The 16276-nt window shown below is 32.4% G+C and overlaps 1 protein-coding gene across 6 annotated transcripts in view; it reads left to right on the top strand.

Moving 5' to 3' along the window:
* The window catches only part of DLGAP2 (DLG associated protein 2), a 1171101-nt gene that overhangs the window by 905581 nt on the left and 249244 nt on the right, over positions 1-16276 (top strand). For all 6 annotated transcript variants that reach the window (XM_074287975.1, XM_074287976.1, XM_074287974.1 and 3 more), the window contains one exon: positions 6000-6065. In XM_074287975.1, coding sequence (XP_074144076.1) covers positions 6000-6065 — 66 coding nt within the window. The remainder of the gene's footprint in view (positions 1-5999; positions 6066-16276) is intronic.

Here is a 16276-nt window from a genome sequence, read left to right as displayed (position 1 = left end):
TCCTTATACATAAGAAGTTGCTTATGTATAAAAGCCAGCAGCAGAGACAACTGTTTCTGATAATCTGTTTTGATTTGATCACTTCCCCTTTTTAATTTTGAGGACAAGCTTCTACATTAAGGTAACTAAGGGATTTCTTGGAATGAGGCCATGGAATTAAGTAATTTCCTTTACCTACAGCAATCCCTGAATTCTTTTGCCCAGGTATGTCTTTCCCTAGATTTCCATGTCAATGTATTCTATCCTTGTGATTCTGGGAGGATATAGATCTTTGAGTAAGGTGATTGAATGGCATTTGAAAATCTTAGAGCAGAAGAAAATTCCCAGGCACCTGCCTGAGTAGATAAGATCATGAAGTATGGTTATCCATGAGGAAATATAATCTCAGACTTTCTTTGAAAACATTCATAAAAATCATAAAGCTAGAGCCAGAAAAGATGTTGGAAGTTATCTAGTTCACCCTGTTTTCTTACCAGATGAGAGGAAAAAAGTCTTGTCTAAAGTAATATAGGCATTATAATTCTTCTCACTCAAACCAGGGTTCTTTCCTGTGGACTGATTACATTTGATAGTGTGTCTCCAAGGTGTTCCTTGTCTCTTAAGCTCTCAAAAATCAGTATCCAAAGGATAGAAACAAATTCTTCACAGAAATCTTTTAATGTAAAACTCCAATTTTGGTTCTTTAATAATAATATTAAAAATAATAATGAAAAGGCAAAAAAGACTTCAAATACAATTTACCAGAGGTGAAATATGATATGTTAGGTTATGTTGCTATCATTAAGATCCAATATATAATAAAAAAAATTCATAATGTGAATTCAGCTGGAAAATATTGTAAGAGCAGTCTGAGTGAGGAAAATCCCATCAGTAGTCATAACAGTAAAAAGACTGTTTCTCTAATGAAGACTGAAATTCATTAGAAGCATTCAGATGTGTAAGTGAATGATTCCATTTTTTTTTCAGTCTAAGGAACACTTCTATTTTTGCCAAGAAAATGTGATAGATATTTGGGCATTACTGGGATACAGATGCTATTAATTTTACAGCACAGATTAATCTCACATACATTGTCTATATAGGCACTAGTCCATCTTGGCTATGACGTTTTTAGTGGTTTAGATAAGAAAAAATAAAGGGATTGAGTTAGAGACACATTTAGCTTATGGTTTCCCAATCTCATAATGTCTAAAACCCATAGCTAATGGAGCTATTGTTCCATTATATAAGCCAAAATTTAGTTTATTTTTGGCATCATATCACATTTTATGCAAATAGAGGATTAAGCTCAGTTCTTCCCTTAAGAAGTGATAGGGGCAAAATAGAGAGATCCAAGATATTCATATATAAAATATGCATGTTCATTTATTTCAAGCCAATTATATTATTATTTGAAATATTTACTCTGTGTCAGATACTGTGATAAGTACTGACTACACAAAACCAAATGAAATAATCCCTGTCCTAAAGGGACTTACATTCTACTGGAAATCTACAATATTTATAGACATGTAAATAAAACGTTACTTTAGGACAGAGAAGGAACTAAAAACTGGGGGCTTGATGGGGTAGGGAAACTTCAGAAAAGGATTACATCAGAGGTGGCACCTGAATCAAGATACTAGGGGTTCTAAGATAAGGAGGTAAAATGGCAGTGCATGGGGGACCACATACACTTCTGAGAGATGAAATATCATACACAAGAAATAGGTGATCAGGCCATTCTCGCAAGAATAGAGCATGCATCTTGGAAAATTGTATGTTGGACATCTTTAAAATGTCAGACAAAGGATTTTATGCTTTGTTCTAGAGGCATTAGAGAGGCAATGAAAAAATTTGACTAGAATGATATGGAAATAGATAAATATGGAGAAATGGAGTTTTAGGACAAATATAATAAATTCTTTTTTGGAACTTGAGTCTGAGATACTTTCAAGATGATAATGTATCCATAGATGCATGGTTTTATTTATGTTCATAATATTTTGGCAAATTCATTTAAACTGATACTTGCTAAATATTGGTATATAATAGATTATTTTAAATGCAAGATCTTAGCTTCTCAATATACAATGTAAATGCATCTTATTTATCAGATGTCTTATAGGATTTTGTATCTTTCCTACAGATGAATCAGAGTTTCTTAAGTTGCACTTTTATCTATATCTTATCTTGCTATGTTCTTACTATGTTCTCAAGATTGTACTATGTTTTATAGGGTAAATAAAAAGGAATGAGAGCCATGATCCCTATTATCAGGGGATTTTCAGAGGATTGGTTAGAGAGGGAACACTTAAATTAGGTCTTTTTTAAACTTTACTAACAATTAAATAGAAAGTGTGATTAAGGACAATGGCAAATAGCCCAATATGAATGCATAAAACTCTCTCCTGATATATCTTATCAGAAACACCAAATCTTCGTGTAAAATTAAAAGTTATGTTTTCTAGATAAAGTCATTAGTTACTAATTGGTTCAAATTTAAAAATAAAAAACTAAGTATAAGTATTTTCTTCACCATAAATTCAATTCAATAAGCATATATTAAACACCTACTATGTGCTAGGCATTGAGCAAGGCCATAGGCACACAATTGTAGCATTTTCTCTGGGCAATTTCACCAAATAATATTTGAAATGTCATTTAAATGTATGTAGTATTTTATACTGATCCAGTATCTGTGATCCCAGATAGATATACAATGTCTGTAATAATATGGTCAATGCTGGGGGAAGAAGAGGAGACAAACTATCTCCTCTCCTCCCTTCCCCCAATAGTGATTTACTCTGGGGAATATGGCTTCAATTCTCAAAAAGGAAATCTTGAAATTCGGATCTCCAAAACTATTCCACCAATAGATTTATTTATCACTTTACTGAGCAATTCTGAACTGGCATATTACTTTTATATGTAATCCAAGTTGTGAAAATATAGTTTCTTTGATCTTTTATCCACTGACCAAAAACTTTTTTATTCTCTTAAATAGAGGAATGATTCATATCTTTTTTATACTTTGAATTTATTGATATAATTGAAGTATTTGTTGTTCCTTCCAGAATTAATGTAATTATGGAACAAATTCTGGGAACAAAGAAGAATAGGCTGCTCTTATAAAAAGAAAGAAAAGCAAAAAAGTCACTAACTCCTTTTACTGAGATTTAAAAAAATGTGTTCATAGATACCAAATACAATCATGTATGTCTATATACATACATGCACACACATATAATCCAAAGGGCTTTTGTATTTTTAATTGTTTTGGGGGGGAAGAGACATAAGAGGGTAGTCTAAAGAGATCAGGAAAGGTCTCATATAAGTATCCTTTGAACTGAGCCTCAAAATGCTCAAAGTATTACTAAAAAAAGAGGTAAAGACAGACCTTTAGACATGAGAGAACCAGTATTGATTACTTATGGAAGATAATTTAAAATTCAGAAAAAATTTGTAGCTATTACAATTTAATATAATAAACATTCATTAAGTACCTACTATGTACCAGGTAACTATGCTAAGGGACAAATTAGAAAAATAGTCCCTGCCCTGAAGAAGCTTCCAATTTAATGGGGATAAAACAACATACAATAGGAAGCTAAAAAGGATGAGCAGAGGCAGGAAGCCACTAGGAGATAGTATCATGTTTAATAAAGTTCTAACCAAGAAGGAACTGCAGGTGAAAAGTAGAGTTAGCATGAAATTAATAATTCCTATTTTTTAGACTTTATGATTAATGAGGCACTTTTATTTATTTTTACCAGTGCACAGAATGATTTATATATTATCTTGCCCATTAGAATGTACACTCCTTGAGGGCAGACACTGTTTTTTTTTCTTTTTTCATTGCATTTTCCAATACTTAGTATGATGCCTAGAATATAAATGGGTTTAATAAATGTTTGCTTTAGGTGTTTGATTGGATTTGATGAACAACCCATCTACAAGGATGTAACGTGAGGAGTCACTGTTTTTGCCTATGTGCTGAGGAAAGTAACTTCAAGCATACAATAGCACTGAAATTTCTTTTCCTTTGGAATCAGAGGCAGTCCTTTCAAAAACCTAAGAGTTTGTTCTAGTTTAAGAGGCCAGTGTATGGAACTTAATTTAAAATATAATGTCTATTCATTCTGCTTTTAGTTAGTGATCATTCTGATAGTCAAATACTCATATTTTGTTTTTGGCAACAAATGTAGATTCAGCTTTGGAGTTAATCATTTTGATCATGTGGCCATCATCTCCATGGAAACTGGCCAATAAAAGAGAGCAGTTAATTAGAAACTGTCCATTAGATTTCAAAAAGAAGAAGAAAGCATATCCATCTCTGGCTTCATATTGTTCTTAGTGATTATTGGACTGATGAGCTTTCTGGTTGATAGCTCATTAGTAGAAAAATTTGACAATGCTGAAGATGCAATGAGCATACACAAAAATGGAGACTGGTTGAATTATACTAGATTTTTAAAAATGAACTATCTTCTAAAGCATTTATTTCAGTTCAAAGGGGTACTTAGATAATAAGATGACCTCTTGTTAGATATTCAATAAACACAATCCAAGGCAGTAGAATGTGGCTTCAGACATTGCCCAACTGATTATTCCCATTTCAAAATTATCTTCTTTTCAGAAATAGTTAAAATAGTACATTTCTAACTAGTAGAACTCTGAATGGGTTTACAGATGATACTAGCAGGTTTTCAAGCCAACTTTAGTCTACATCTCAATGTATGTGTTAATTATTTTAAAACATATGTTCATGGTAATATATGCTGTTTTGAAGGTATATGAAAGTGTTGTTGTGTGTAGAGGTCCGGAAAAATAGAATTACAATGAACTTGAATTTTTTATATCAAAAAAGTTTAGTTTTGAGATTCAAGCAATTTATAAACATTCCCAGTAATTTTAATATGATTTCATATGTGTATGCCTGAGGTGTTTTTTCCTTCCCAGAATACAATATTAATGCAGGGTTGGGTTCATTTTCCTAACTAACAGAAAAATTGAAAGCAGTGGGAGAAAAAGGTGTATATGCAAAGATAAACATGCACAATTAATGAAGGAAAAATATATATTTAGAATAGAAACAAGTTACTAGATTAAGGAATATACACTAAAAGGGTGTGTTTTTGGTTCTTCTGTATAACAGAAAAAGAACTAGACTGAGGAGGAAGTTGGGTTCAAACCTGCTTCTGAGAATCTTCTCATTTATATCGCTAAACCAATATTATGTATAGATATACATATATAAATTGTTAATATGTATATTAATCTATTGATTGACACTTTTTGATTCCAAATAATCAAAGGCACACATAAAAATATACAGATATGACTGGCACCATCAACACCAAAAGCTCTACAGAGACAGAAGCAACTAGATAGAAGAAAAAATAATGAGTTACAAGGAAAATGTATCATTGATATATGATTTATGATATTGTCCAAGCTACACTAACTTTGATAAACCCTTTTGCTTTGGGTATCAGATTTCTATATGGTATTGTGCTAGATGGATTCTTTTCTGCTTCTTCATTTATGTAATTCAGCTATGTTACTTTTATATAGCTAGTTTATAGAGGCAAAATATCCGTGACTAAAATATTTTTTCAGTACAGGAAAGTGAATTAGTATTTTAGATAAAATGTCATTGAAAAACAATAGCAACCCCTGATATAGCCAGAGGAGGCACAAAATAATTATGGAAGTCTTTGTGTAAATTTTGAAACTCTAAATTGATTTGAGGCTATCCAGGATCATGTAAATATGAATTATCAGGACACACCAAGTAAATACAGCACTGCCTTGGAATGGAACTGAGAGAAATGTAGACACAGATTTCCAGATTTGTTTTAATAAGGCAAGAAAAGACTTTCTAGATGCCATTCAATACCAAACAACAGCACTTAAAAGAAAATGCAAAGATCTCAAATGTTTTAAAGATTCACTTTGGAAAACTGTGATCCAAGGTGAAGAGATGTTAAATCCTTACTTTGTTTCTGTCTTTACAGAGGAAGAGGGCGGAGATCTGGTCCAGCCGGGGATCAGTTTTCCAGGGCCAGCAGAGGAGGAACTAGGTAGAGTATAGATATACAGTACTGATTTTTGGAAAGCTTAGAATTGTTTTACAAAGTCATCTCCAAGTCTGGGTGACAGACTGTGCAACTAGTAATTGGTGAACCATTTGACAAATGTTTTCTTTTTAAGTATCTGTTTCTGAAATTTATTCTAATAATTGATGGTTATTATATGATAAAGTTTTGGGGTTTGTTTTTCGAGGATTATTATTTTAAGGACAAACTAAAGGGGATTTGCTTACAAAAGTTATCTTTAAAAACTGCAGATTTACCAAAGTATTGCCCCAATCAAGACCAGTTATCATGACAAACAGCCAAAAAACAGACTAGGAGACTCCCCTCTTCTACAAAATGAGAGAGTTGATTGGGTCAATTCACATCTAATTCTAAAAATCCTATGACTCCAAAGTCCTAAATCTTTCTAGCATTTAACATTACCTTCTACCTCATGTTTTATGAGGGGGAAATACAATATAATCTTTTGATTGTTTCAATATATGGAACTCCCAATGTGGAAAGTCCTTCTACACATGAAGATTAGCAATTGGTCTATAATTTATCATTCTAAAGATTTGCCTGGGTGCTAAGAGGTTAAGTGGCTTGATCATGGACACATACCCATGAGATGTTAGAGACAAGATTAGACTCAGCTCTTCTTGATTCCAAGGCTGGTCCTCTCTTACTAACCATGCCAGACCACCTCTCTCTTTGCATATATCAGGCACTTACTGAATTTTTGTTAAGTAGTTTTGAATTGACTATATATTAAAAAGCAACCCCTCTGGCTTATTCTTCTATGTGATTAGATATTTTTAAGCTACATCTGTGTCTTCTGGATAAGAGGTTTTAAATATAAATGTGGGGACTCAAATCCTTTTTATTTGTGTTTTTTTTTCCCTTACAACTGTATTACTTGACACAAACCATCTAATTTCCCTATGTTGGCACAGGTTTGGATGCTGCATATGGATTATGTGCTTTTATCAAAGGGAGTGTTGAATTACTGTCAGTTTCTATTTTCCTTGGCACTACTTACAATCATGTGGTAATTTTATTTTTCTGCTGGTCTAGGCACAATAAAGCTTGTGCTGTATTTGGCCATTAGGCACTTGCAGTGGAGTCATGATTACGTAAAAATGGCAAGTGCTTTTGTGAGAAATATCGAATACATCCAACTTTATCTTCTAACCAAAGAACTAGTACAGATGGGTTAAACCCTCCCCCTTCTACTCCCAACAATCTTATAGGACTATAACAGATCATGGAATTCAGAATTTGAAGAAACCTTAGAGGTTATCTAGCCCAATCTCCTTCTTCTGATGAGGAAGTATCTGGGGCCCTAAAGAAAAGTGACTTACTTAAGCTTACAAAACTGATGCATTCAAACTAGAATCCTCCAGTTCCAAATTCAGTTTTTTTGGCTAATTTTTACATAGTCCTTTTTTAAAATTGGTAGTGCTTTTAAGGACCCTGTGAGATTTATATTATATAAGTATTATCTCCTCTTCCTAGATGAAGAAATGTAGAGAGATGTTAAATGACTTGCCTACCATCATGCATCAGAGACTTTATTTAATAAACCCATTTCTTTAAACTTTTCAAAGCCTTAAGCTGTTTCCTCAAGCCTACTTTTGAACCAGCCTGAAAAACTGGCATGTATTTTTGCTATTAGCAATGTCTATGTGTGGAATTAATGTATTAGATCTTAGTTTTTAATTTAAATAAAACTTAGACTTTACAGCATTTTGTTGTGGAAAAAATACTGACCTTGAACTCAGGCCTGAATTCAAGTCCTAACTTTTCTATTCCTTATTGCATAGTTATACAAACTTGGGCACATCTTTTCTCTTTAAGTTTCAGTTTCTTCATCTATAAAAATGAGAATATTGGACTAGATAATTTCTAAGTTCCCTCTTGGCTCCAAGAGTCTATGATTCTATGATCATTTTTTAAACTTTTACCTTTTATCCTTTATTACCCCTTTATTTGCTTTGTGGGTTTAAACTATTCTTTCTTTGTCAAAATATATAATTCAAAAATGAGGAAAATAAAAAAGACATTTTGTAATAAATCAGCTTTTTTGAAGATGACAACAAGAAAGGAGAAAAGAAAAATACAAAGAAAATTAGGCAAAGCAGGGAGAGAGAGCCTCTTATCTTTTACTAAATGCTTGTTAAATTGAATTGAATTGAATTACCATTGTAATTCTTTAGTCTTGAGACACAGCATTGAAGTAATGGAAGACATTCCTAATTCATCCAATTCAAAAAAAAATGTTTTATTACATGACTATTTTGTGTAGTTCAGAAGGGATATATACAAATGAAAAAGAGCTTCTGTCCTCAAAGATTTCTACATTCTACCAAAGGGATACAACAAATAAATAGATTACTAAATACAGGATAATTAGAAAAAGGAACGAGAATTAATAATTTAAAAGATCAGGAAAGATTTCCTGTGGGAGAGTGAACTGAAGCCAAACCCCTCTTCAGTATTGCTAAATAATTCCCTTCTAATTTGCCATTTAAACTGCCAAGTTTGGAGTTTTGCAAGTTGAAAGGTCCTTATTATATATAGATAATTCTCATACATTTGGGGTTATGAAAATTAAAATGTCATTATTCTATGTAAGTACTCACCATCACGTTAAAAATCTTTGGCACTTCTGATCATCTCATGATGAAAATTTGTATTTACAGCTCTATTGAGCATCATAAACATCAGGTTCAACAGATCCAAACTACAACTCATTTTCTTTCCTCAAAACCCTATCCCCTTTAAAAAAATTACCTATGATTTTTAATGTATTACCATTCTTCAGTGAAGATAATCACAACTCTTACTTCTGCATTATTCTCCATATTCTAGCAATTGCCTCATTTTGTCATTTCTACCTCTACAGCATACAGCTATTCCTTTCTTTTTACTTACAGGGTACTTCCTTAGTCATACCAAATAAATATCAAATTCTCCCTACCTCAAATAATAGATAGTATTTTTATAGTGCTTTAAAGCTTGTGATATACTTTACAAGTATCACCACATTTGATCTCAAACAACTCTGGAATAGGTAGATGCTATTATTATCTCCATTTTACAGGTGATAAAAATGAGGCAGAAGTGTCCTAGGTCATGAAGTTAGCAAGTATCTGAAGGCAGATTCCAAATCAGATCTTCCTAAGTCCAGTTGCAGCGCTAGCCACTAGGCCACTTAGCTGCCTCTAAATCTCTCCTCTCAGAAATCTATCATTCACACAGTCAGTAAAATGGTATTCCTAAAGCTCAAGATGACCAACACACTCCCTTTCACAATAATTCCTTGTCTCCCTGCCTCTAGGAAAAATAAGACTTCTTTTGACATTGAAAACCCTTAACATTGTGACTTCAACACCCCCCCCCCATCTCTGCAGTCTAATGCCCAGTTAAACTGACCTCACAAAGCGAGCAATCTTCTTTCTCTATGCCTTTGCACAGGTTGTCCCTCCCACCCCTATCTTAGAATATACTCCCTATTCTCTGAAAATCTTTAGCTTCCTTCAGACCTTCATTCAAATTTCATCTCTTAGGTTAGGCCTTTTTTTTAATGCCCTAACTACTAGCATCCCTTTCCCTCAAAAATTTTCTGGTTTTGCTTTCTATATACTTTGCATATGCTCATAGAATCTGAGCTCTTTTGAATGGGTCAGTACCTATAGTGTCTATTACATGGCAAACAATTAATAAATGATTTTAAATTAATTGACTGATTTGTGTATATACTAGCCTCAAGCAAAACCTAGAATTATTTCCATTGGCTAGAGCCACTCTTAATTGTGTTGCTTCACTAAGAGTTTGCAAGGAGATCATTAGGAAATTTTAGTCACTCTTTTACTTGTAGCACTAAAATTCTGCCTGCATAACAAATATCTAGATAAAAATTGGCAAATCCATCCATTACTCATTAAGTATGTGAAATATGACAAATTCATAAAATTGGCATAGAAAGGACTGTCTAATGGTTGATGAATCTTCAATACAATGAATATGCATAAGGAACTCATTGGACATATGCCATTGATCTGGATAATTAAGTGGGTTTCCAGAGTAAGAAATTGGAAGTTTGTTATTGGGGAGATAAAAGCATGCTTGTAGACCTTGTTTGTTTTTCTTCCCATATACACGAATTTACCTCCATCTGATATTTCCATTCAAAACTGCTTCCTTAAATTGTCTCTGTCTACTATCTTTTCAAATAAAGGACCCAATACCCAGCTCAGTGCCTTGAGCCCTGAATACATACTCCTTAGACTGGATATTTGTCAAACTGTTAGACAGGCCTGTCTATTTTAGAAGTGTGGATCTGTCATATTTCTAATCCTTACTACATAAATAAGATTCAGTGACAAAGATTCACTGTTGACACTGGGATTTCTTTTCCATAGACATTAATAAGATAACAATACAAATATTGGTTGAAATTAACTTGATGCTATCCTAAGCTGTTCTGCATAAGACTCCAAAAGAAAGAGATTTCTTTATCATGAATGATGATTGACACTCATGAAGAAATAAGCATCATTACCATCCCAATAGAAACAACTAGTCAAAAGCATATCTAGCAGAAGGCTTTTTTTAAATTTTTGGCTAAGAGTGGGGAAAATGGGTAATTAATGAATATAAAATGGCATGTTCATTAACATTTAAAAGAACATAAAGAAAATAATGATAACATTAATTAACAGTTTTCTTGATGGGAAATTGGAAAAATAGTCCGCTATAAAAAATTTGCTACACATAATGTGAAAAAATGAATCAATGCTTTTGAAATGCCAGCACTCCATATAAATATTAATATTTGATAATATTTAGTGGAACTATGATATATCTTGAAGTTTTAGTTTTTATGTTATGTGTGTTTTCAACTAGGATCTGTTGGTTAAGGCAGAATCTTTTAAAAAACAAAGTTCATTATATTCACTGCTCTTTCAATGGATTGACAAACATAGAGAAAAAATATTAAGATTTCAGCCTGATAAAAGGGTAAAAACAACTATTTGAATCCATCATTTAATAAAAATATCAATTCAATTTAAAATCAGTGAATACAATATAAACATTATGAAAATGTTTATTAAACGCATGTTTTGTATAGTTTTTACTTGTTTGTTCTTTTATTTTGGTGGGGGGTAGGGGTGGATAGGAAACTATGAGTCTATAAACTCCTAAGCATAGAAACTACTATCTATCACAAATCTCAGATTGTATCCTTGGGCCTATCCTCTATGCTGCTATTTAGATACAAACAAAAGTAAAGTAGGAAAGAGTGTGAAGCACACTTCATCTGGAATCAGAAGTCCCAGTTCTGCCACTTTTTACCTGTGGTGTGTTAGACAAGATATTTTATCTCTATGAGTTTCAGTTTCTTTATTTTAAAAATGAAAGGGTTGAACCAGATAATTTTTAGAATCCCTTCCAGCTTTAAAATTATGATACAATGGCTGGGTTTTAGTGAATTTTATTTTAATCAATACATTAACATTTATTCTAAATTCATGATGCTGAAAAGACATGTTCATCAAGATAGGAAGAGATAGATAGCATTTTTTTCTAGGTAAAAGAAGTTATACATTTTGTAATTTAGGACTGGAGATTATTGAACTACTTTTGTTGATTTCATAAAGACAGTATTTGATAAATAAGTGAAACCAGATAAGGACTATTAATAAAATATTAAAAAAAAAAAACTTCTCAGGTTCTTCAGTTTCCTACAAAATAAAGGAACTGGAAAACAATATGACAAACTGGCATTTATCAGGTTCTTTAAGTTTTGTGAAATGTTTCATATTTGTTGTTGCCTCATTTAATTCTCGTAACCTTTTGAGGTAGGTGCTATAATTATCACCATTTTACAGCTGAAAAAGCAGAGGCTAAGTGTTTTGTTTAGAGTCATACAACTAGTTAGTGGCTAAGAAAGAATTCAAACTCAGGTTTTCTTGACTCCAAGACTAACACTCTATCCATTGTTCTGCTTAACTACTTCTATTGGATGGGAGGAATTATTAGATCTAAAATATTGTTAGTCCTAGTTCTAAAGCAAGACAGTTAACCCATATTAGGCACTCAATAAATGTTTATTGAATTAAATTGAAATCCATCCCTTGTAGCTCTAACATTTTTATTCTGTTGAATCATTTTGAAGAAAGATCAGTCTTCTAATTGTTCTTTTTGTTCTTTTACCATGGTATAATGTGAATTCCTTTTCCAAGGTATAGTCTGGATTTTACAGCTTAGGACATTAATATCCTATAATTGTGAATTCAATTTTGATTTAAGTCCCAGTCTAAAATAGCTATTGCCTTTTGGGGGAAAAAAATCTTCCTTTAAATGATAAAATCTGAAGTTTCATTTGAGCTGTCAGGGAAGCCCTAGGGAAATATGAGCCACCTTTCAATGATACAAAAAAAAAAAAAAAATGGGAAAGGAAAGGAAAGAAACCTGAGATTAGCTTAGAAGGAATTCGCATAAATGAATAAAGATATTTTTTCAAAAAGCATACTTAAGATTCCATGCCCCTATTATTATCTATTGAATTAAAAGGCCATCTGCATTCTCTATATATGAACTATAGTTCATCTATAAATGTAAGTAAAATGTAAGAATAAAGTCATTTTGTGATGATGAAAATGACCAGGGAAAATAGGAAAGATAAGGAAGCTTTCTGTGAAATTAATGTCAAATCAGTGAGAAAAGTGGCCTTAATATCTCACATTTAAAATGGTTACAATAGAAGAGTAAAGGCCATTTTGTCTCTGTGAGAAAAGTATTCAGGGAAGGCCTTCAGAGAGGCTAAATTTAAATTGCTATGTCAGTCATTTTACACCATTTGTCCATTGTAGGGGAATTTGTTTCTAGAAAGGGCATTCCTTCATTCTCAAGGAGGTTATATTTGATACTTTTTATAAGGATAATGGTTTGTCATCATAAATTGGAACAGATGGAATGCCCAAGGTTCAATATTAGGACTTGATTGCAGGATGAAATGAAGAGATTTATTGAGGTCCTATGCTATCTTGAATACTATACTGTGAAAAATCTAAATCAAAAGTCCAAATTTTTCCTTTGTGTGAAGTATTGTGCATTTCTGAGGATGCATGGCAAGGCAAAAGCACTCCTTATCTTCAAAGTACATTTCTAATGAAAAATACAATATGCAAACAACTATTGCAAACAAGCTATAAACAGGATAATTTGGAAATAATCTCAGAGGAAAGGCATGAGCCATTAAAATAGACTGAGAAAAGCTTTCATGCAGAAGATAGAATTTCTTTCTCTTCCCTAACTTTTCTTGTCCCCTAAAACTAGGATGAGACAAATTAGGAAAACCATCCAGAAGGCTGCTGTAATAGTCTAGATAAGAGATAGAGACCTGCACCAGGATTATGACAGTGTCAAAGAAGGAAAAGGTTTTTTGATGAAGGCAGTGGGATTAATTAATTGAGGAGGATATCCATTTTGAGATGTCTAATATATAATTGGTGATATGATATTGGAGATCTGGAGAAGAGTTAGAGCTGCATAAATAGTCCAAGAATTATCTGCAGAAACCATAATTGAACACTTGGGAGCTGGTGAGATCCTCAAAGAAAATATTATAGAAATAAAGGGGCAAGAAGGACACACACCATCAACAGCTATCACCTGGCTGAATATTCAATAAACACTGAGAAGGAATAGTCAAGGCAGTAGGAGGAAAATCAAGAGATACTATTATCCTGAAAACTTGTAGAAGAAAATATCAAGGGTAAGGGGGTGATCTAACAGATACACACACAAGTATGATACAAGAAAATCTGTGAGGGCAAAATTCCATAAAGGATAGAGAAAAGACCTCAAAGTCAGGAAGTGAATTAATCTACAATAACAAATAGAATTTCTTGGAGTTCCCTATACCAGTTTTATCACAGGTCAAGTTCAAAAATAATACAGATGAAAGTATAAACAAATAGGGAAAATGATGAGGGAGCAGGGTATAGGATAGACTTCATAAAAAAGTCTCTGTTCTGAGTCTTTAAAAAAAAAGAAAGAAAGGAAGGAAGGAAGAAAGGAAGGAAGGAAGGAAGGAAGGAAGGAAGGAAGGAAGGAAGGAAGGAAGAAAGAAAGAAAGAAAGAAAGAAAGAAAGAAAGAAAGAAAGAAAGAAAGAAAGAAAGAAAGAAAGAAAGAAAGAAAGAAAGAAAGAAAGAAAGAAAGAAAGAAAGAAAGAAAGAAAGAAAGAAAGAAAGAAAGAAAGAAAGAAAGAAAGAAAGAAAGAAAGAAAGAAAGAAAGAAAGAAAGAAAGAAAGAAAGAAAGAAAGAAAGAAAGAAAGAAAGAAAGAAGAAAGAAAGAAAGAAAGAAAAAGAAAGAAAGAAAGAAAGAAAGAAAGAAAGAAAGAAAGAAAGAAAGAAAGAAAGAAAGAAAGAAAGAAAGAAAGAAAGAAAGAAAGAAAGAAAGAAAGAAAGAAAGAAAGAAAGAAAAGAAAAGAAAAAAGACTATGAGTTTAAGAGAGAATGTGTTCCAGGGATTAGAAATGGTTCATTCAAATGCAGAGAGAAAGTTATATTCAGGGAATAGCTAGAAGTTTAGTCTAGCAGCTACATAAGAGTATGTGAATGGGGAATCATATGACATTAGGTCAGGAAGATCTTGGGAAGCCAGATTATAGATAGCTTTAGATGTTATATTGAGGCGTTAATATTTTATCCTAGGAAAAAACAGAGTGCTAAGAAATACTCTCCCCTTATTCATTATTTATATATACTAACTTTATTCCTGGACCCACTAATTGGATTCTTAGTATGCATGAAATTGCTCTCAATATAAGAGAGATTCAGTCCCACTTGTAAGAGCTACTGATTATTTTTAATGCTGGAAATTTGGGCTCTACCTATTAAAATTATAGAAAAAAGTGAAAAAAAATCACCAAATTTTTATTTACATAATGAGTGAAAGTATAGTGTTAGTAATAATAATAGCAAGATCCTTGATTGAACATAATATATAGAGAGAGCCCTTTAAAGTCCACAAAGCATTTTCTTCTTAAATCTTACCATCTAATTGCACTTTTATCTGTTTATTTCTGGGATAAATGACATTTGGAGAAGATAAATAATACTGCCATATTAACACAGTTAATAAGTATTAGAAACAATATTCAAACATGTCTTTCTTTGAATCAAGTCCAACATTCTTTCCAACAAAAGATTTAGTTGAATAATAGGTAGTCATACTATGTACAGTTGTTAAGAGCAGAAATTTATGCAATTTTTGGAGTTTCCTTCTCTGGAAATTAAATCAGGATAGGTACCTATCTCTTTAAAATGAGTCAGAATGGCCTCATTAAAAAAAAAAAAAAAGTTTGAAGGCACTCTGATTTTGAGAAACCCATAATTCCATTGGGAATATTTCATATCCCTCAAGAAAAAAAAGAATATTGGATTCTTGGCCCCACTCTGACACCAAATAAAGATTTCAGGCATGCATAGAACCCTAACACAACACAACAAAATGATTTCAGATTGCAATATATCCCAAAGTGTATAGAGTTTGAATTCAGAAAAGCATAGACAACGGTGATCTTTTAGCTTTTTTTCCAGAATGACCAATTTCTACAAAGGAAGGCTTTAAAGTGGAGTTAAAAATTATACTTTGCATAAGCTTATAATAGGTAGAGTTTTATTTCATTTCATTGAAGAGACAAAAGATTGAAATAGTACTTTTTAAAAAATATAGACAAAATGGCATAGTAAGATATTTGACTTGGAGCGAACAAATCCTGGCTTCAAATCCTGCCTCTGACATTCATTGATTATCTGACCTTGGACAATCCTCTTCTCCCCTCTGAATCTGTTTCCCTACATGCAAAATAAAATAATAATCTCTATGCCATATACTGATGTGACAGAGTTCTCAAAAGGCTCTGATAGGTTTGCAAATTACTTCCCAGTACTATAAGGAACTATAGAAATGCTAGTTTTTATTATTGATAATAATAATTATCATCATCATTATTCTTCTCATTAAATGCAAATGTCTGTGTACATTTTCCATCCCCATTATTTCAAAACTGTGCCATTTTTAGGATACAGAAGGGTGATTCAGACCATATTGCTTAAAAAAGAATGTGGTGAGCCTGCAAGTTTCAAAGAAAGTGTGTAGCTACTGTCTCAGAAAGATAAAGCATGGAGCAGAATGGGA

This window comes from Sminthopsis crassicaudata, chromosome 2 (genome assembly GCF_048593235.1).
Source record: "Sminthopsis crassicaudata isolate SCR6 chromosome 2, ASM4859323v1, whole genome shotgun sequence".
Classification (NCBI taxonomy): domain Eukaryota; kingdom Metazoa; phylum Chordata; class Mammalia; order Dasyuromorphia; family Dasyuridae; genus Sminthopsis; species Sminthopsis crassicaudata.
Note: the sequence above shows the minus strand (reverse complement) of the source record. Positions and strands in the feature narration are given on the sequence as shown.